The 22,732-nt window shown below is 42.3% G+C and overlaps 1 protein-coding gene across 1 annotated transcript; it reads right to left on the bottom strand.

Annotated features, from left to right (window-relative positions):
• Window positions 1-420: 420 nt before the first annotated feature.
• Window positions 421-20,818, bottom strand: LOC145405079 (peptidyl-prolyl cis-trans isomerase-like 3). The gene is made up of 5 exons (XM_080276589.1): window positions 20,680-20,818; window positions 16,724-16,861; window positions 15,488-15,586; window positions 10,559-10,677; window positions 421-1,914 (listed from the first exon to the last, which is right to left on the bottom strand). The coding sequence occupies exons 1-5, from the start codon at window positions 20,680-20,682 to the stop codon at window positions 1,788-1,790; spliced, it is 486 nt and encodes a 161-aa protein (XP_080132715.1). The 5' UTR covers window positions 20,683-20,818; the 3' UTR covers window positions 421-1,787.
• Between the last annotated feature and the right edge of the window lie 1,914 nt (window positions 20,819-22,732).

Genomic DNA, 22,732 nt, shown 5'->3' with positions numbered 1-22,732 from the left:
GTTTGGTCATGTGGAGAGAATGGAGAGTGAGAGACTAACAAGGAGACTCTATGTGAGTGAGGTGGAAGGGGGGAGAGAGAGAGTGAGACCAAGGATGAGATGTATGGATGGAATGAAGAAGAATATGAGAGAAGAGGGTGTGTGAGCTGGGGGAAAGGTAGCAAAATGGCAGTCTACAGGGCACTGTAAATGGTTCCCTGGGTTACAAGAAACCATTGGGCTTGTCACTCAGTGTAGAGCCACTTGATGTGGAAAAAATAATAAAAGTGACAAGACGGATGGAAAAAAATAAGAAGACAGGAGGGCTGACACAAATGATTTTCACCACCATCTACCACCACATATAAATGTACTAGAAAGGTATTCAAATACATCAGGACAGTATGAAATAAAATTATACTTTATGCTGTGTATCCTTTCTTTATTCTTAATCACTATACAGTAATCATGAAATATCAATCACTGCATCTTTTATACTCTTAGAAACTAAAAATATTACAAACTGACAAAACTTCACAAAAATACAGTACAACTGTGGTAACCAAAGCTGACCTAGTGGTAAAGGTACGTAAAAACTAATAAAAATGATTAACCACTTTTATAAGAGATCTTTTATGCTGTTCTGGCCTCTCCAAGACAATTCTATAAACTGTAGGATAGATCCCACATAGCAAAAGGATCTTCAACCTGAGTGGTTTCTCTTTCAAGCTGAATAAAAATCACTTGGTGTTATTCAGAATATAACACAAAATACACCATCTGACAGGAGTTAACCTGTTCAGTATGATGACACCTTTCATATTTTATTCTTCTTACACAGATAACTGTTCTGTCTATGATATAAGGTATCCCTCACAGGGAATGGGTCACTGGTAATCTTTCTTATCTGTCTTGGATCTTCTCCACTAAAAAAGAAGAACTTGAACCATAAGCACAGCTTACTCAATACACAAAAATTCAACACAAAAATTTAATCAGCTGATGTCCTTTGAGAAAAAGCAGAGTAGTGTACTGAAAATACTCACATGCCCTAATGCACAAGTTTTCGGTGCTGCTTATTCTACATGCATCCTTATTTTTGTGTTGATAAAAATGTCTCAATCAGGCCTGATGTAGTGGTAAAGGCAGTGGTGTTTTTATTACAGGTACAGTACATCCTACTGGGTCTTGTGGATGATGAGTAATTGTGTTACAACACAATTAAAATGATGAAACTGTTCCCAGACCCAGCCTAGATTTGAGTTTGCATTCTTTCAGTTTACACATCACTTCTCTAACCACTTGACTGCCCAAGGGTTATCAAGACTATTCCTAAACGCTTCAGTATGTTGGATTCTTCCTAGGAGTGATGAAAGTGCCTGCTGCTGGCAATATTAATATTTTCTACTAAAGAAGACACTTTAATGTAAGGTTTAAACAGCATTCCATGCCTTATCTTGAAGATAGTAATATCAGAGGCTAAACCACGGGCAGTTAATGTTACCTTTGCAACTAATATACATCCTTATGCAAAGAGGCAGCATCTGTGGCATCATGCAAGAGGTTTTTTATAAACTCCATTCAGCCTTAGGGTCTTTGTTTACAATATTTTGGCTAATGCCAAATAATGTTATCAACTTAGGTGAGACTTCCTTAAGTGAGAGAGATACATAAAATACAAATGACTAATGAAGAAATCATGCTGCCTTATAAAATGTACTGTAACTGACATTCTGAGGACACTGCAACGTGTGGGATGCTTACCTATTCACTGGTGAATACATTTATCAAATGTCTGAATATAATGATTATCCAGCAATGGGATTAGCATGAATTGTAACTGAATTTATTCTTGTTTCAGAGGTTGGCCTGTAGTTTTTGGGATTGACAGGTAGTTTCTCCAGTTCATCAACAACATCCAGCCCATCAATAACTCTAGAACAGAGGAAAAGCTAATGTAAGACTTCATCATTAACATCATCAACCTAACCCAGTTGCACACAACTAAACAGAGTGGGTAGGATCCAGAGAAAGGGAATTGGAGAACTATCAACAGAGTGTCTAGTGATAAAGGGTACATCCATATACCCATAATTCAATTTCTTAAGTGTACGTAACCTTACAATAAAGGCATTCACAAAACTTTTTTATTTTATATATACTCCATAAACTTCTGTGGGATATAGGCAATTTTATCGACTACAGAACCAAGTTTAAAAAAGATGTGCACTGCCATACATACTCTAACCTTCTATTTCTATCCTTCATCAATTCTTCTGCTTCCTCAAATTATTTAACTCACACTCACACACTCACCTACCATACCCAGCCATCTTCATCTTGGCCTTCCATGCCTCTGAAGGCCCTCACTCACTCAAATACTGCACATCCAATTCATCAGCCTATTCATATCAATTCTCTAAACAGATGACCATGCCATCTAGATGCATTCTCCCATATCCTTTGAACAGATTTCTGGCTTGTCTGACATGCCAGGATTCTTAATTTCCATTCTCATTCATGGTGATAATTACTAATGATGTGTGAAGTTACTTATCGTGGAAAGATGCTGTGTCTACTGAATATCAAAATATGGGAGAAATAAATAAGAACCTGAGAAAATATCAGAAACATACCTTCATTCACATAACTAAAGTATATTGTGATCTGGAATAATGTTCAGTTTTCAAATCATGACTGATACCTTACAAAATGGTAGTACTGTATATCTTACTTCCCTAACAAGGGATGGCCATGACAGAACCACCTCCAGGCTACCTTATCCTAACTTACCCCTCTCATTCTCTAATATTCTTCCTCCTCTTGTTTCTTTCTAACCAATATACTGCTCCAAACTCTTCTTCCATACCACATAAAGTCTGTCTGTACCAACATACCCTCAACCTCACTTTCAAAAACTTTATCTTTGGCACCCAATCTATGTGCATCTCAATGTAATCTTTTTTATCCATTCAGTAATTCCACATCTCATCCTTATTGCAATTCCTTCCATTTTAAACTACAGGTACATAAAAAAATTCTGAACTGCTTACAACATCCACTTTGCTTATCCTTGCTGTGTTCTTAAAAAGGTAAGTTCTATAGCTTGTAACCACAAAAGTTCTCTCACTCACTGCCCAAACATTACTCCAATATAAGTGTCCACAACAAACACTCTCATTTAAGGTCTCTTAACTTCCTAACTAACCAATTAACGTTCTCTTTCCTTCCATACTAACCACCCTAACCTTCAAACGAAAACAAAGTTCCCCAATTACTCTTCTCAGAGGAGATCCCTCTTCAACCTCACACTCCATTTTCCCATATTATATCCCAGATGATATTTAAAACTATTAGCCTCATCAAGTACCCCACCTGCTATCTGTACCCTTCAATATGCTGTACTTCCTCTCTCTTCACATTCTTTTCTTTTAAAAACATTTCTATTTTGACGCTATCAGATATGTTTGTGTGAAGCTACATAATGTGGTGAATGTTTTTGGTATATCCGACAGAGCCAGGATTCCGGAGGCTTGAATGATGAGTGAATGGAAGCGTGGCCCATTGGATTGGGCAAATCTGGGCTGTCTGGACAATGCTACTTCTCACCCTGCCCTAGGGTGGGAAAGGAGGTCTGGATGATGATGAAGATGATGATGATGATGATGAATTTTCTTTGTGTTTACATTCATTTTCAATCTTCTTGTCCAAACTCTATAAAATTAATTCACTAATTTTTGTAAACCAGTCTCACTTTCTGCCAAAAAAAACTGTAATATTAGCATACAGGCAAGTGGTATCACAATGCAATGGTGCTATGCACCTTGTGCAGAGCCTACATATAGTGGTGCTGTGCACCCTGTGTAAGGCCTATATATAGTAGCACTGTGCACTCTGGGTGCAGCAGCGATGACATCCACCTAGGAGCCATATGGTCAAAACCTCCTCATATTTCACTGCACCTCTCCCTGGAAAGGACCCTGGTCCAACCACAGTGAGGCACTGTCTTCCACATGGGGGTGCTGGTTCCCTACACAGTGAATGTACGGTACAGTAATGTACCTGTAGGATGGCATCACTCATACAATTGCTTATCTGCAGTCACTGGGTCTGCTTGGTCTGAAAGACTGGGGGTAAACAACAAAAACTACTATTTAACCTGAGTTCTGCTACTATGCTGCATACCGGTAGCACTTGCTTCCCTCACTTTTAGCTCCGACTACTACATCCATATAATTACACTGAACAATTTAGGCAACATATAGTGCCCATCTTACACCTACAATAATGCTAAAAGGATCAGTAATCTACACCAACTTTACACGTGTATTACTACTTTTATAAAAGGATTCTGTAAGCTTCATCAAACTCTTTCCAACATCAAATACACCTAATACACTCCACAAACCTTTACAATACACCGCTTCATAAGCTTTCTCCAAATCCATAAATGCAATACAGCTTCTTAATGTCTGAAAAATATATCTCAACTAATGTTCTCAGTGTAAATATATTACCTATACTCCATACCATTTCTAAACCCACCCCGTTACTTAGTAGTGTCAGAGAAGAGGGAGAGTGATCATGTGCAGTTTGCCACAAAGGCAAGGGAAGTAATTCTATTTTGTGCAGTGTTTGTGATAAGTGAATGCATAAGAGATGTAATGGTATTAGAGGTACAGCTACCACAAACCGACTTAGGATCTCCCCCCACAAGGTATTAAAAAATGCAGAAATCATAATACAGTATATCACAATGTTTGTTCATGAAATGCCATTCATTAATATGAAATCATGTTTCCCATGTTTTTCAGGACCAGTTGGATGCATTTTGGCATGGAATCACTTAGATCTCTAAAGTAATCTAAAGACATTTCTGTGCACCAAACATTTGTCAGTTCAATCTTGAGGTTGTCCAGATTGGATGTCTTCTTCTCTGCCATGATTTTCTTCATCTTTGCCCAGCAGTTTTCTATCGGATTTAGATCTGGACTGTTGCCAGGTCAGTCGAGGACATCAATCTGATTATCCTGAAGCCATTTTGTCACCTTTCTTGACTTGTGACATTGAGCTGAATCGTGCATGAAAAAGTCGCACCCATGAATAGCAAAATAGTTTAACAAATGATCTTTCAGAACTTGAATGTACCAGCCACCATTCATCATCAAGTTCTTAGGAATAAAGTAGAGGCTTCCCCTTCCCATTTCACCTGAGAAACACCCCCATATCATTACTGATTGTGGGTGCTTAACAGTCAGCATCGTGTAAGCAGGGTCATATCGACTACGGGAGGCAGGGCAACGAACCTTGGCAGAACGCACCTGGAACACTTGAAATGTACTTTCATCAGAAAACATAACTTTTCTCAACTCATCCAATGTCCAGTGTGCATACTTCTTGGCAAACCGAATGCGCTGCTTCTTCATGAGGTCAGTGAGATGCGGTTTCTTGGGTGCGGTGCGGCTTGGCAAACCCAGCTCCTTCTGCAAGTGGTGTTGGATAGTTTGAACTGAGACATCTTGTAACAGCTGGGGATGCATTCTCTTCAATTCTGCTGCTGTCAGTCGAGGATTCTTGATTACTTCCCTCTTCCGAAATGTATCTGTACCTCTGGAAGTCGTCCTCTTTTTGCCACCACCATGCTTGTGCTCTGGTGCAACATCAGGTGGCAGGCCACACACTGCAGCAAGAATCTTCATGATGGTCAACTTTGCACGTCCAGTACGTTCACAAATTGTGTTGATAGGGACATTATCCTGCCTCCATGCAATGATAAGGACCCTCTCATCCCTTGAGCAGTACTTTCCAGGCATGGCAACTAAACGCTAGGAAAATAACAGGTCAAACAGTAATGCATATGAAAAAAGAGGGAGGTGCAAGCTTGGAGTGATGGGAACATATTCTCCCACTCTCGCTTCTGGGCAAGCACTGACGTGCTGAGTGTTTCACCACCTCCCGCCAACACCAGAGGAGTTGCCAGTTACTTCTTGCCCAAAAATTCACTTGGTAGAGGTAGAAACACAAAGCAAAGGCAGACAACTCTCCCATGGCAATTCTGTGTGTGTAGGTCCTAAGTTAATTTGCGGTAGATGTAGACTGCGAGATAATGCTGATTTCATGTGTGCTGTGTGTCAGAGAGAGCATGTGCAGATTTTCAGGCATGAAAAGACTGATTTTGCTGGTAAGTCTCTTGAATGTATGAAGTTTTATTATTTGGAAGACATGTTATGTGCTGGAGGTAGGGCTGAAGTTAGCTCGGTGGCTAGAGTGAGGGGCAGTTAGCAGAAGTTTAGGGAGCCACTCTCTCTCCTAACACTGACAGTGCTCTCCCTCCATGTATCCTTGGATGCTGCACATGTTAGGAGTGTAATGCTGTATGGCAGGAAGACCTGGGCAGAAAAGGAAGAGGATATTCTTTGGCTCAAACGTAGAGATATGACAATGATTAGGTGGATGTGCAGTGCGTCCTTGAATGGAAGGCCTGGGTGGGCTAGGTTTATGATGGAAGAATTGAGAAGAAGAATGGGACTGGAGTGTACCGGTGCTGTGATGAGGAGTAGATTGAGATGTTTTGGGTATGTGGAGAGGTTGGGGGATGACAAATGGGTGCAGAAAATGAGACATGTGAACATTGGGGGTAGCACTGCGAGAAACAGACTGAAAAGATCTGGGACAAGGTCATAGAGCATTACTTCAGGGATAGGGGACTGAATAGGGAGGCTGCCAGAGATCGCGCAGCATGGATAGCCACCATCAAGTGACCGAGGACAATGCATGCAAGCATGTTGGAGCCTTAATAAACGAATGAAACGAAATGCGTGTGTATGCTGCACACCTTCCCCATATGTATCTTATTACATATCTTCCCTGGTATGTTAAAAACAAAATCATGCGATTTTTCAATGATTGTACTGCTTCTTACACTCTTCCTTACTACTTTTGTTCTGCACAATTTAAACTATAACTTCTTTTCTTCAGTTATCAGTACTGTTCTTCCTCTTTAACCCGTTAACTGCGCATGGTGTTTTTTTCCGAGGTGTCCATGATGCGCAGACATAAGGGTTAAAATGAAATTTCCCAAAGGCCAAATTTTGTCTTAGGAATTGAGAGAACACATGCCAAAGTATAGTGTAATGAAATATTAGCTCAATATATACCTTGGTAAAGCCATGGATGAACATCGAAGTGTCTGATTCCCCATTGGAATGTATGGTTTTTGTTTTCTTTTTCGGTTTTGGTTTTGAGGGCTCAAACGGGCTTGCATGGGTCGGCCTTGGTCACCATGGCACTATATTCGAAATTCACCTGCACAGCCAAGGCTGTATTGAGCAGTCGCACTCAGAACAGCCCAGGCTGTATAGAGCAGTTAACGGGTTAACCCCTTACCCGCGGGGATGGCTGGACTGTGCCATCCCCCTCCCGTGGGGATAGCAGGAAATCTAGACAATACACGATAAATTAACTACTTCCGGGTCAATGGAAGTATCATTTAGACTTTTCCCTTTTTTTTTCATTATGAGAATAGGTCATAATGGACATTTCAATGAGTAATGAACAGGGAAAATTAGCGACCAAGTGCACGTGGCGTGTTGCCAGGTGATAAATTGGCTGCTTCATAGCCAATGGCAGTATCAATTAGCCTTTTCCCTATTTTTTCTATATTTTTTTAGTATGAGAATAGGTAGGGCACATTTCAATGGAAAAAGTGAATGGAAAAACCAGCCGGGAGTTGCGTTGCACAGCCAGGCTGTAGCTAGGTGGGAGACGGGGTAAGGGAGGGGAGGTGGGGAGGCAAGGCAAACACAGAAAAATAGCTAAACTGGTAACACTGGATGTGGGTACTAGCGGTATTAGCAGCACTGCCTATAGCTACACAATGGCAGTACTGATAGATGATACAAGACCGCACTTGAAAGCCCGGGCGATTTAAAAAATCCCTGGATCACAGAAGTGACGCCCCGGGGTATGGTACTTATGTAACGAGCATCATGGCAGTGACGGCCCGATGGTAAGGAGTTAATCCAATCTAGTCTGCACACATTGTACTTTATTCTGACTGCCGCATCACAACCATACTTAACAAGTGTCAACTAATGACATTCACACCTGTTGCCTTAGGGAACTTCAGTTTATTAACAACTTTATCTCCCCTCTACTAATTAATCCCTGTACCACCGGTCTACCAACACCCTTATCCATGCCCCAACAAGTAACAATTGCTTCTTTCTTATCTATTGTTGCCCAAGAGCTAAAATATTCTAAAACATCTCTTAACTACATCAACCTCATCCTCTAGCTGAGCAATGTTGGAGGGCTGGTAATACTGCCTTTTGGTGTTCCACTTTAATGAGTGTCAAAGTGGTGTGAGTGGGTTAAAGATGGAAATATATCATACACAACTCACGCTGCCCAATTTTTTCCTAAAAATATGAGCTTCCACATCAACAGCTTTGAAGCCTGTAATGATTTTCATACACAAAAGTCATGCAGAAACAAAGAACCTTCTGTCTATTGGATATAAATACTCCAACAGAAAAATAAACCAGAACACTGTAAAGTTGTCCAAGGACAATTCTGATAAAGAAAAATTTCCTATACTCATTGCCTACTAGAAGCTGAGCTATAATGGGACCTTGAGGTCAAGACACTGATCTTGTGCAGGCTACTTTAGGCTATTACAGTCTATAAGTCAACCAAATTTGGTGGCTCTAGCTTTAATCCTTCATGGAAAATTAGGTGACATCCCAAATATCCGGAAAAGTCCCAATTTTTGACCCCAAGAGATCTCAGCTAATAAGTAACCGGCTGGAACCATACTCTTATCTGCACTGCGTCCACTTTAAGACTATAAAGTACCCGCAAAAAGTATACGGAATGGCTAAAAAAACAACAAATGCCTTTCATTTTCTTTATTTTAGTGCGTTGTATGGCCACCACGTGCCTTCAAAACCTCTTGTATGCATCTAAGCATGGAGTCAGCAAGTGTTCTGCAGTAATCCAGGCCAACTTCGTGCACCCAGATGTTCTTGATAGCTTCCACAAGGCGTGGAATTGAAGAGGTGTCCTTTTCTTGAAGTTTCAGCTTCATGCGAGACCACAGCTCCTCGATGGGATTCAGATCTGGAGAGTTCCCAGGCCACTCAAGAACATTCACCTGCTTGTCTGCCAACCATTTCATGACCTTTGCCTTGTGGCATGGTGCACTGTCTTGCATAAAGAAGTTGCAGTCATGGATATCATAAAAAATCAACATATGGCTTTGCAAGACATCAATGTAATGATCTCCAGTCATCGTGACATTCTTGGGTAGCACATACAATCCTCCATGCCCTTTCTCTCCGCTGAAGCAGCCCCAAATCATAACTGAGGGTGGGTGTTTGACAGTCAGTTGCACATACCGGGGGTCAAGGGGATTCATGTGTGACAGACGTCTCAGCTTGCCATGCTTCTGTGCACCACACTGGAAAGTCAACTCATCGCTCCATAAGGCCCTTCTCTAGTCTTCATGAGTTAAATCTCTATATTTCCTTGCAAAACTGAGACGAGCAGCTCACATTTTGCGCCTCAGAAGAGGCTTGCAGGTCGGGGAACGAAGATGCAGCATCAGTTCTTTCTGGCAGCGATGTTGAATGGTGTGCTCAGCAACACTTCCAAGGATGTCAGGGTAGGCATGCTTCAATTGTTTTACAGTGATTCATGGATTTTTCAGTACTTGTCTCTTGATAAGCTTGTCAGTTGTTGCTGTTGTCTTTCTGGGATGCCCAGGAACAGGTTTATGGGGTGGAATCTCATTTTTGGGGAAATCCTTTGCCTTAGAAATCAGGCTGTAAATGGCTGTCTTGCCTTTGTATGCTGACAAATTTCCTTGACAGGCACGTTTGCATCCTTACGGGCAAGAATCACAGTCTTTTCTTGCTCAGTAAGGTTCTTAGGCCCCATTCTACAACGTGGGTGGGTAGCAGCACAACGAATAATGGAAGGGAAAGAAACTGAGGGAATTATTATTCTGCACAGCAAAATACATCCCCCCTCTCTCTGGCGCTACAAGCGCGGCACTAACGGGGAAATTGCGTGGGTGGTGTTGATATGTATCTGACAGAGTTGCCATGCGCCAATTTAGTGAAATATGAGCCGTCGGTTAGATGGTAAACTTCAGAATTCTGAAGACACCAAAATCGACCATGGCCCACAGATATTCCTCATACTTTTTGTGGGTACTGTATTGTAATACAATTTCAGTTTCCTAGCTTATGCAGTTCTTGAGACAGCATGGCTGACTAATTTATCTGCATTACAGATAATATCCGCATTACAGATAATATCCAAGGATCTGGTTGAGAGATTGCCTCCATTTCTGGCCAAAGGAAGTGCATAGCTGTTCAACAAAGCTGACCAAATTTGAAAGCTCTTGACCAAATAACGTTTGAAATATTGCAATTTTACATTAACTAACTGCTACTACTTACTACTACTACTATGACTGATGATAATAATAATAATAATAACAATAATAATAATAATAATATTAGCAAAAACAAGAAAACTTCCCACAAGGATGTGGGAAGTTTTAATTACTTACTTTCCAAAAACTGTGTACTTAAGATCCAAGTGAGGCTGAGGGCAATATGAAATGAAGAACTGTGAGCCATTTGTATTTGGTCCACTATTTGCCATCGAGATGGTCCCTCTAGTAGAATGCTGAAATGAGAGGAAATCATTACAATGAAGATCAGTATAAAATAGCAAGTAACATATGTGCTGTTTAATTTTGTTTCATTTTTAAAGGCTCAAACATGTTTGCATGCATCGGCTTTGATCACCTAATGGTGGCACTCCATGCAGCTCGATCTCTGGCAGCTTCGCTATTTAGTCCCTTATCCCTGAGGTCACACTCAATGACCTCGTCCCAGGTTTTTTTTGGCCTACCTTTTGCTACCTTACCCACAACGTTAACACTTCTTCTTTTCTGCACCCAATTGTCATCTCTCATCTTCTCAGCATGCCCAAACCACCTCAATCCACCCCTCTTCATCACAACATCAATACACTCCAGTCCCACCCTACCTCTTAACTCTTCCATCATAAACCTAGCCTCTCCAGGCCTCGTACTCAAGGACGCACTGCACATCCACCTAATCATTCTTTTCTGTATGTGTGAGCCTGTGAATATCCTCTTCCTCTACTGCCCAGGTCTTACTACCATACAGCATTACCCTTCCTAACGCATGCCATATACAAAGATCCTTTAGCACAAAAGGAGAGCCCTCTAAGTGTCAGATGAGGCAACAGCTCCCTTAACTATTTCTAACCACTCCTCACTCTAGCCACAGAGCTAACCCCAGCCCCATCTCCAGCAATTAACAAGTCTCCCACATAACAAAAATCTTCCACACACTCAAGAGACTCACCAACAAGATCAATCTTTTCACACCCGACAATCTGCACATGCTCTCCCCGACACACTGCACACATGAAATAAGCATTATCTCACAGTCTACCCCTAATACCACTACATCTCTTGTACACTCACTTATGACAAACACTGTGCAAGATGGAATTACTTCCCACGCCCTTGTGGCAAATCGCATATGGTCACTCTCCCTCTTCTTTGACAGTACTGCCACTAGCCCTAGATACTATCACTTTTGTTTTATCTGCATTTACTCTCAAGCCCTTGTGTTCCATACCATTTCTCCACTTCCTAAATCTTTCCTCTGCTTTCCTTTAATTCTCTCCAATCAACAAATCACTAGCATACACCATCTCCCACGGGAGTCCGTTTCTGAAGTCACATGAGAGTGCTTCAAGTACAGTAATCACTTCAATATCCGACGTAATAGAGCCATAGGTAGGTCCGGATATTGGTTCTGTCCGGATATTGGGCCCCAGCTTATGGACTTGTACTTATGGACCCTAACTCAGAGAAACACCTATACAACTCCCTCTGGACATGCATAGCACCTATTTAAGACCCAAATCACACCAATAAGGCACATAAATGATTTAAATAAATGCAAAAGAAACATAAAATGAGGGTTTAGAAGTAGGTTCATACAATAATAAACATTCTAGTGACTGGCTCCTGGACTGGTACTTATGGACCCTAACCTAGCCTAACTCAGAAAAACACCTTCCTACTGCACATGCATAGCTCCTAACACCCTATTCACACCAAAAAAGGACATTAAAGAGTGAAATGAGGTAAGTATAGTATGGAAAAAAGTACAGTATGAAACATTCTTATGTCCAGATAGTGGGGATGTTCAGATATTGGGCGTCCGGATATTAGAGTGATTACTGTACCATGATAAACAACATGAGGCTCAAGACTGACCCCTGATGCACACCAACATTCACAGAAAACTCATCACTTAAACCTCCATCACTCTTACCTGATACATAGCCATAACCACCCTGCCAAGCCACTCCTCGATCCCATGCTTTCTCATTGCCCACTTCACCACATCCCTAAGGACTTTGTCAAAGGCCTTCTCCAAGTGAACAAAAACAAAGCAAAGATCCCTTCTCTTTCCTATACATTTTTCCTGAAGCTGTCGAACAAAGAATATGGCATCAGTGGTCCCTCTGCCTGGCATAAACCCAAACTGCATCTCATCCATGTCCACTCATTCTCTAATCACACCTGCTAGGACTCTCTCCATTACCTTCATTATCTAGTCCAAAAGCTTTATGCCTCTGTAATTTCCTCTTTCCAGGGTATCACCCTTCCCCTTGTACACATTTACAATCTCACTCATCAGCCAATCATCTGGGACAACACACTCAAATATAATTGTATTTATCAAATCAGTAACTAACCCCACTCCTGTATATCCTGAGGTGTTCAACATTTTGGCAGTCAACCCACACACACCTGCTGCATTCCCCACCAGCATCCTGCCTATTACCCTGCTCACAGTGTCAGCATCAATCAAAGGCCTAGGGCCAAACACTGGATCTGCTGACTCCAAACATTCCCTGTTCTACTCAAACTCATCATTCAACAGTTGTTTATAATGCTCTCTCCAGGCATCTTTAATATCCCCACTGTTCACCACTATCTTTCCTTCACCATTCTTCACACCATGCTCACTTATAATATCCCTGTTTTCCCTCTTCAACTGATTCGCCACCTTAAATATCATATTCTTCCTTTCCACACTATTTAGGTTATCCAGTAAAAGTCTCTGAGACTCAGATTTTGCCCTGTAAACCTCTTTTCTAGCCCTAACCTTAGCAGCCACGTATTCTTCTTTGTTAACACCCCTTCTTCATTCCCAGAAAAGCTTTCTTTTTCTCCCTGACTGCAGCTTTTACACCCTCATCCCACCACCAAGTTACTTTATGTCTTGGAGAGCCCCTTGTCCATCCACACACTGAATCAATAACTCTCAGGAAATTGTTCTTGAAAACACTGAACTGTTCATTAACACTTCTGTTAACAGCTTCCTGTTCAGCCACCACTCTATTCATCTTGCTATAGAAGGCATCCATTACTGCATGGTTTTTCAACTTCTATATTTTCCTCCTAGGTGCACAGGTCCTCTTTTTCATCACTCGCTCCTTAAGCACCACGCCACAAAAACTTTTGTTGCTGCACAGACTCTTCCTCCTTATAACTTTAACATCCCTCACTAACCTCCTATTGGCCCTCCTGACCAGGAAACAGTCTATCTAGCTGCTATTTCCCCCAGAGTCATATGTAATAAACCTTCCCTCTCATTTCCTAAAGTGTGCTGCACACAATCATGTACACTGCCTCCACAAACTCCTTTCCCCTTCCTCATTTCTTGTACCAAATGCATATCCCCCATGTATGCCTTCATATCTTTGAGCTGCTTTATCTGCATGACCATTCAAGTCTCCTCCCAAAACTACAATATCATCATCCCCATACTACTTACTACTTATATTAAGTCATCCAAGAATCTATCTTTATCTCATGCAACCCAGCCTGTGGAGCAGAAAACATTATCCCACCAACAAAATTTTCATTGCTATTATCCTTTCACTCACTTCATTACATTCCCAACATATTCTACCCATTTCCCCTTAACCAACACATCCACACCACCACATCCATCTGCCCTACCCTGCCAAAATATTTTATATAGACAATCCCTCCCAGAAATCATTCTGGCTGATCCTCCCCTATATCTCACCTCTTGCACACATCCAACATCCACCCACCTCCTGCTCAATGCCTCAACCACTTCCCCTGCTCTACTCCTCCAACTTCCCATGATGCCACTCTGATCCCCTTGGGTGATTTAGTTTCTGCCAGATAGCTCTGGTGTTTTTTCTTTGTTCCATAAACGAAAAGTAAAAAAACGGGGAGAGAGAGAGACCGCAGGCCCCACCCACCCACACAGACTCAAATCCAGGCATGGGATCTGGGACCTAATACCCATCAGCCATGACCAGTGGCTGTGGCAGTGGTCTCGGGGCATCCTGCCAGGACAGCTACAGGGACACCCTCCAAGTGTGCCTTGGCACTGTAACTGCCCTGCCATTATACACTCACTGATGTGGCAGCCTCCTGGGGCGCTACTTCTAAGTTCGAGCCCCTCTCTTCTGGGCGGAAGAGGCGGCCTGAAAACAGCAATGCCCCGTACCCTCTCATACAGATCCGAGCCCCATTCCATCCTGACTCCAGAAACTATGCCAGCAGAGCCCACGTCATGCCTGCCCTCAATAAATAAGCCACTAGGTAGTGGGGGCAATGTTTTCTGGTCGCATGTTCTTGCTGGTGTCAACCCTTGTGATGTAGTGGACTACGTTGTGTGATATGTAAAGCGTATGTACAGTAGTGCATGAGTTGGAGGAAAGTGTTTGGGAGAGTATGCTGGTCTACTCTCCATGTTGGTGTCACACTGAGAAGATGAGCAGAGGGAGATGGTCTGAGATTCCAGAAGCTTGTGAAACGGGAGCTCCAGCTCTCCCTATCACCAGCATTCCCATTCCCCTTGCCAGCACTACCCTGGTCAGCTGGTGCTACAGCCTACTTTCTCAAAGAAAACAAAAAAGTGTAAAAGTGGATCTCACTCATCTGAAACCTATGCATAATGAGTTTCTATATTAATTAAAGCTAATCCTCTTCAGTATGGAGATATCTTTTCTAAGGTGAATTATAGCACCTGGTGTTAGCATGATTAGAATACAGTACAGTATAAAAGACATCCTTGGGCTGCAGCAAAGAATGGAGACCTTCTAACCAATCAACCCAAGGGCATTTCTCATAAACCAAGTGAAATACACAGAATACGACATCTTCAGGCTAAAGGATTTACTCTCTTCAGCCTGGTACACCTTACACTTCATTCTGAGCTGCGCCAGATGAACTTAGTCAGTTTTGGTAAAGAGCCCCTGGCCTGAAAGGGTTAGAAATAATGTCACTGACCATTTCACTTCACAAATAAATTATTTTATTGTGACCAGATTATTTTATTCTGAACTGATAAGATGTTCCCAGGCTGACTGTAAGGGTTAAGAATCTTAAGTGGCTTACCTTCAGATCATCTCGAACTTCATCTTCAAACTTTTTCCCCCATATTGACTGTCCTCCTTTCCCCGTTCCTGTTGGATCTCCAGTTTGAATCATGAAGCCCTAAAATATTAGGAAAGATCAGCAATAATCCTGAACTGTAAAACTTATATATTATGGTACTTCCTAAAGTAACCATTATCATAATTCTTCAAGAATGTGATACTGAGTCATACATATAAAAACATACATAGCATTCAAGCAGCAAGTATTTAAAATATACTTTAGTCCTAATTAAAGTGGTCAGACAGATAGATTAATCCTGTCCGGCACTGCACAGTAAGCTCATTTTAATCCCTTTAATACAATGATGTCTCCAGGAAGGATCTTTCATTGAAATGGAAATAGAACCAATTTCATTTATCATAGAAAGGCTCCCTTGTAGTCAAGGAATTAAGGCAAAATAACATGGTTTCACAATGCAGTCCATTACTTTAAATACCAAATATAACCCAAACACCTGTACTCACAGCATTTGATAAAGTAAATTCAAGCTCTGACCCATTACACATTTCTATTTTTATGCACATTTTTTTCTATTCATACAAGAATCCTAGCAATTTCATCACACTACAATACTGTTATATTGTAAGCTTTTTGTTATTAAAACACTACTGACAGAAACTTGCAAAACTATAAATTATTACTGGACATAGAGCTATTATAGTGGGAGGTGATGGCGACCAGTATGCACTCACTTAATGTAGTGCTGCCTACTTCTTCCTTAGCCTTTATCATTCTTTTTCTGTGCCTGCCCTCCTCTCTTCCTATTTCTCCCATCTTTCCTGTCACTTCTTATTGCTTTTCTTTCCTTTACAGGTGGCTTTACATTGAGTGACAAGCCAAATGGTTTCCAGCCAAGAAACCATTTCAATGCTGGGTGGTAACCATATAACCAAACCATATGTGCTCCCTATGTGTCAGCAAGTGGGTTGGTGGAGGGTTAGTGCCCCTCCCCATAAAACAAATAACTCAAAAGTCAAATGGCCACTCCTTACTGGATTATGGCGTCCGGCAATTGATAGACAGATAGAAAGCTATTATATCATTTAAGCTTATCTGGCAGCTACTGTACACCTAAAGAACACTTAATCTAAAAAAAAATCTTGAAATCATAACAACTCATAACTATGCAAACTGAGGCTCACTGTACATTACCGAACTTTTAAAATACAAGAGAATTTAAAACTACCAACTCACCTTGATGTTTCGATGAAAGAGACAGCCATTATAATAATTCGATGCACACAGGGCTAAAAAGTTTTCACACGTTTTGGGACACTGTTCGCAAAATAATTCAATCTTTATGTCACCTACATCTGTATGCAATGTGACACTCTGCAATGGAGAGCAATCATAAATTAGTGCTTCCTGATACCCAAAGACCGACCCTACCTACAAAAAATGAAAGCTAGTACTGTATGAATTCAAAATTTTATATTTTAATAATTTAATTAATAATTTAATTCATGGATTCAAAATTTTATATTTCAAGTTTTTAAAACTGAAGGAAAATACCATAAAGCACAGCAAACCTAATCTCAACTTTGAGTTAGGAAAGAAAAAGAAATGGAGAAAATGAAAATATCTGCCACCTCTTGACATATTAAGTAATGCAAAAGTTCTGAGCCACAGCCATCAAAGTATTGAAATGGGAAGAAGTGAAAATCTGGACCAAGTTTTCCAGTATCAGTAGCTGATAGAAATGAAATGAGTAAAAGTGAAAATCAAAGCAGTTCTATAAAGTACGGTGCACTCAGATCTTAAAAGTATTGTTTATGAATACTAAACACTCCAGATTTAACCATGAAAGCCAGGTTCTTCAATAAAAGCCATGGCATGTTGGTTTAAACCTTGGTATCCAATGGCTCTAACCACGGCATTAATGACAAGGAGCAGTGATCAATATTACACACACCAAACTTCAAGGGGCTTAACCCAACTGTGAAAACTAAATCCTTCAGCCATGAACTTGGCCAGTTTCCTGCAGTCGACCGGCTTACAGCCAAACAAGTCTGGGTAACAAGAACAAAATACAACATATGCATTCTTTGGCCCTAACACTGGCAACTTTGGTTCCTAACTTTAGCATGAAACTTGGTATTGCACATAATAATGACCCTGTGATTAACACACACTTCTTTTTCCGTTTTTCCTTTGTACAAGGGAATAATTATACCCGACTTCCAATCCTCCGGAACTCTACCTTCCTTCCAGGCCAATCTGCACATCTTACACATTCATTCTACTACTATCTCTCCCCCATGCTTCAACATTTCACCACACACTCCATCAATTCCTGGGGCTTTCCCCAATTTAACTTTCTTCACTGCTTCCACAACTTCTATCCTACTGATTTCTTCCTGTCTTCTCACCTCCCTCCTTCTCCCAGCCATTCCCCAGCCACTTATACTCACATCACTTCCATCCTCTATGTTCAACAATTCCCTAAAGTGTTCTCTCCATCTGCTCACTTTTTCTCCCTTTTCCACTAGTAATCTACCATTTTTATCTTTCACTCTCCTGCTAACTTCACTTCCACCCTGCCTTACTCTCTTCACCTCTTTTCAGAACATTTTCTTACAGTCCCTCCACTTTACACTCAAATTCCTTCCAAATTCCTCATCCACTCTCTTCTTACTCTCTCTTAAGCTACTATTCTTTTTACCTCTCTCTTTCTTTCTACATATCTCTCTTCCGCCTCTCAACCTCTTCCACGCCCCTATTTCTCATCCATTAATTTTATGTTTTCATCTTTTGTGCCACAGCCTGTCTCACCTCTTCATTCCACCATGCTGTTCCTTGCACCCCCCTCCATCTTCTCTTCATCCCACACACCACATCACATGCTGCACATATTTCTTCCGCGAATATCCTGCACACACCTTCCACGTCCCCCATCTCCTCCAATTCATATTTGCCCAATCGTTCCTCCACTTCTCTCTTGTATTCTGCCTTTTTCTCATCCTCCTGTAACCTTTCCACTCTCCTTGCAAATACTCCTTCTTCCCGTCCTTCCCTTCTTCTATTACTCCATCTTATTTGGATCTTGATTCTGGCCATCCCGTTTGGGATACATGGCGTCTGGCAATGAATGAATGAAAAATTCTGGCCACCACCAAGTAGTGGTCAGAAAGTCCACTCCCCCAACCTCTATAAGCTCTTGCATCCATTACACATCTTCGCATCCTTTCATCCACACACACATAATCAATCATTGCCTTCCTTTCATTCAGTTCACCACCCACCCTTCTCATCACTCGCCATGTATACCTGTGGATCATTTTATGCCTGAAGAGGGTATTGGCTATCACCAACCCCCTCCCCGCACAAATGTCCACTAACGCACTGCCATTCTCATCTATCTCAGCAGTTACACCCCACTCACCAACTATTCCATACACCTTCACATTCCCTACTTTACCATTCATATCACCAATCAAAAACACTCTCTCATTCCTTCCAAACTTTTCCATGCACACTTCCACATTTGTCCAGAACTCTTCTCTCACTCTGCTTGCATGATCTTGCATTGGCGCATACATGCACACAATCACCCACATTTGTATTCCAACTTTCAATCTTACCCACACAATCCTTGACCCAACTGATCCATACTCTCTTATGTTCTTCTTCCATCTTTTACTCACAATTATAAACACTCCTTCTTTTGCTCTCTCATTCTCACCTACTCCTGAGGGGGGCGCGGTAGCACAGTGGTAGCGCGCTGGACTTGTGATCGGGGGATTGCAAGTTCGAGCCTCGCCCGGGCTGCCGTGCCGGGAGGGGTAGCTCCCTCCTGTAACCCTAGCGGGGCTATATAGTCCAGTACAGGGCATAGCTCGGGGGAACTCCATTTCTCCCATTTCACCTACTCCTGCACATATACCGCATCCATACTCCCATTCTCTCACACTCTCACCTCTCCATTTAGTTTCAGTTACTCCACATACATCAACTTATGCACCCTCAAGCACCTGGACTATCTCTCTCTCTTTCACCTCATCATTCGCACCTCTTACATTCCATGTTCCGATTACCACGTCCTTTGTCCTGTCCTTAGTCGTCATCTTTTGGTCAGTCCTTGTCCAAGGCTTCTTGTTCATCTTTTAAGTTAGATGTTTTCCGGGGAGGGGCACTAACCCTCCACCAACCCTTTTAGTCGCCTTGTACGACAAGCAGGGATAGTGGGGGAGAATTCTTAAAAAAAAAAAACCCTACCCCCAGGGGTAACTACATTTGTCACTCAATGTAAAACCACCTGCAAAGAAAAGTAATAAAAAGTGACAGGAAAGTTGGGAGAAACTGGAAGAGAGAATTTCCATTCTATAAAGTTAAGTTACCTGGGCTGGAAGGGGTTACATAAGTACACTACAAGTCATGATTAAATTTGGTCAATTTTGGGTAATTCACATCACTCATTTCAAAACCAAAAATATATTTTCTGGTTGATTTTAGTGTGATTTGAATGAATTTGAGCTTCATTTTTGTCAGAAATGAACTGTTTTGAAAATTAGGTCTACCCAGGTCAAAATATAGCTACCAATTTTTTGGTAGTTACGGAAGTGCCCAGGTTGCCCACGGCGATGTTTACTGACAATCTCACCGCCTGGCCAAGTTGTTTACCAACCATCTCTCCAACTGAAGGCATCAGTGTATCTCGTGCCAAAACAATGGGAAACTTAATGATTTAACCAAACCTAACCTACCATAACCTCAGTTGCATTTGACAGCCAGCTTTCTATCTATCTATCTATCTATTGCCAGACACCACAATCCCGCAAAGGGTGGCCATTTGACACCGAGTTAGTTGTTTTACAGGGCGGGGCACCAACCCTCCACCAACCCACTTGTTGACACGTAGGGAGCACGTATGGTTTGGTTATATGAGTGTAAAAAATGCACATTAAGAACATAAAATATAACCGGCTACTGGCAAACGTTGGCGGAGATCTAAGGTAAAGAAATATAGGAATTACGCGCTAAATACTTATTTCCGAAAACAAATATATAGTGGAACAGATCTAAAATAACGTGATCTACAACGTGGTTGTGTCAATTTTCCCTGATCGAGTGATGTGAATTACTGAATATTGACCGTAAATTTACATAACATGGCTTTATGCTAACCACTTGCTACGAAACCACGCACATACCATGACGGTGTCAGGAAACTGACGGAAGTTTTATCACTCGATCCTGGTACAGATTTACACTAATACGCAGCAGCACTATATCTTCCCTCGTATTCACGGCCTACTTGTAATATACTTCCTATTCTGTTTGCAATATTTTCTGGTCCAGCACAAGCAAACCTTATCGTCTTGTGAGGTTCTTCTTCTTCTTTGGTTGAAGGGTAGAGAAGCAATGAAGCTTATACACCCTCCCATGGTAGAGGTGGTACGCCAGGAGGTGAGGATTTGCAGGGATGACTATGCACTAGTGATCAAGCGGGATCTTGAAGAAAGCAGGGGAGGCTCTTCTCACTAGCAGAGATCACAGGCGACGAATTTGACCAGTGACGCGGAGGAACTTCTTCATGAGACGTAGCACCTTGGCTTTAAGGTCCTCCGGTAGCCCAACGCCTGCCAGCAGAATGAGGAGAGTGAAGTCATGGACACCAGAGGCGATCAAGGCTGAACGGAGGAAGGTTCTGGCAGAGAAGAATCTCGGGCACCAAAAGACGAAGTGGAGGATGGTCTCGTCCGTGTCACCACACCGTGGACATGAAGGGGTATGGGAAAGGCCTATCCTGTGCAGGTGTGCATTGAGGGCAGTGTGGCCAAGCCGTAGTCGGACCAATGCTGTGATTCGGCTAAAGATTTCCTTCCCATGCCTCTACAAGGGAAGGAAATGTTTAAGAATACGGCTCCAGGTCTCGGCTCCGGGAGCGAGACCAAGGTTGTGGGGTGGATGGTGAGCGATATGCAGAGAGGCTAGTGTTGCGGAGTAGATCAGGGATGGCAGCGTTCCACGAGTTGAAGAGGGTGCAAAAGGTGTGTGATGAGAAGGAGGAAAAGTCTAGAGGATAAGATTCAATGGGGTACTTCAGAAAAGCCTAGTATTCCGTCAGATGGCTCTGTCATGTCATGTGCCAGTGTAGCCGCAGCATCAACTACGGTATTTCCATGGATGCCTGTGTGAGAAGGGACCCACTGAAAGTGTATTGTCCTGGTCGTGGAGAAAAGGGAGAACAGAGTGACAGTCGAAGACGAGTTTGTGATGAGAGGATGGGCGCCTGGAGCACAATAGGGCAAGGGAAGACTGAGAATCGGAAAAAATGACAACTGACTGGGGGTGAAATGAATCTCTGACAAACTCCAGGGCACCCATAATGGCAAAAAGCTCGGCAGCAAGGACAGGATGAAGCCCGTCTAGTTTCCATGTTTTACACAGAGAAAGGCAAGGGACAAAGATTGCTGCTGTCGTGGAGGGAGGGGAGGGGACATGAGAGCCATCCGTAAAAATCTGAATACAGTTAGCATAATGGAGGGACACTAGTTCGCCAAAGAGGGGTAGGGCACTGGGACAGTCTGTGGACTTACAGTAGTAAACGGGACGTGGAGGTGTAAGTGAAAAAGGGAGGGGAGAGGAAACCAAGGGGGGAGTGGAAAGACAGGAGACATAGGGAAGGAAGGTGGCAGAGGTAAGGACAATCGGCAAAAGGATTGCAAAGCACGGACGATGAATGGAAGACGGGAACGTAGAGGCCAGGATGGATCGTCGTGGGAGATACTAGGATGTGCATACAGTATAGTCAAGGGATTGGAAGGAGAGAAGGAGAGACTTCTATATAGGAATGAACAGTCTTGGAATACTCGCCATCGCTCCAAGGGTAACACATTTGCCTCTGCATGCATTGCAGCAGCTGGTGATGAGCAGAGTGCTCCTAGTGCTATCCGGAGGGCAGAATTTTGAATTACATTGAGTTTACGTAAAAGGGAGGGGGAGGCGGATCCATATATGGTACTGCCATAATCCAATTAATCTTGATATACACTCGGTAAAACTTCAACAGAACTTCCCGGGAGGCACCCCATCGGAAGCCTGTTAGGCATTTCATGAAGGAAAGGCGCTTCATACAGGAGACCCGTAAATATTCAATGTGTGCCTTCCAAGTCAGGATGGAGCCATCAAGTCAGAGCCCCAAGGAGGTGTGGTGACACCGGAGAGGGACTGGGGTGTCATGGACATGAATGATGGGCAGAG

The sequence above is a fragment of the Coenobita brevimanus genome, chromosome 65 (genome assembly GCF_032717465.1).
Source record: "Coenobita brevimanus isolate Jiangsu-jjx chromosome 65, ASM3271746v2, whole genome shotgun sequence".
Taxonomy (NCBI): Eukaryota; Metazoa; Arthropoda; class Malacostraca; order Decapoda; family Coenobitidae; genus Coenobita; species Coenobita brevimanus.
This window is presented reverse-complemented; position numbering and strand designations above follow the sequence as displayed.

What these genes read in the sequence shown, in the direction of transcription:
- LOC145405079 (XM_080276589.1), bottom strand. An exon ending in TCTTTCATCGAAACATCAAG is followed by an intron (nt 15,587 to 16,723) that starts GTGAGTTGGTAG and finishes CTAATATTTTAG; the next exon opens with GGCTTCATGATTCAAACTGG. An exon ending in AAGTACACAGTTTTTGGAAA is followed by an intron (nt 1,915 to 10,558) that starts GTAAGTAATTAA and finishes CCTCTGTTCTAG; the next exon opens with AGTTATTGATGGGCTGGATG.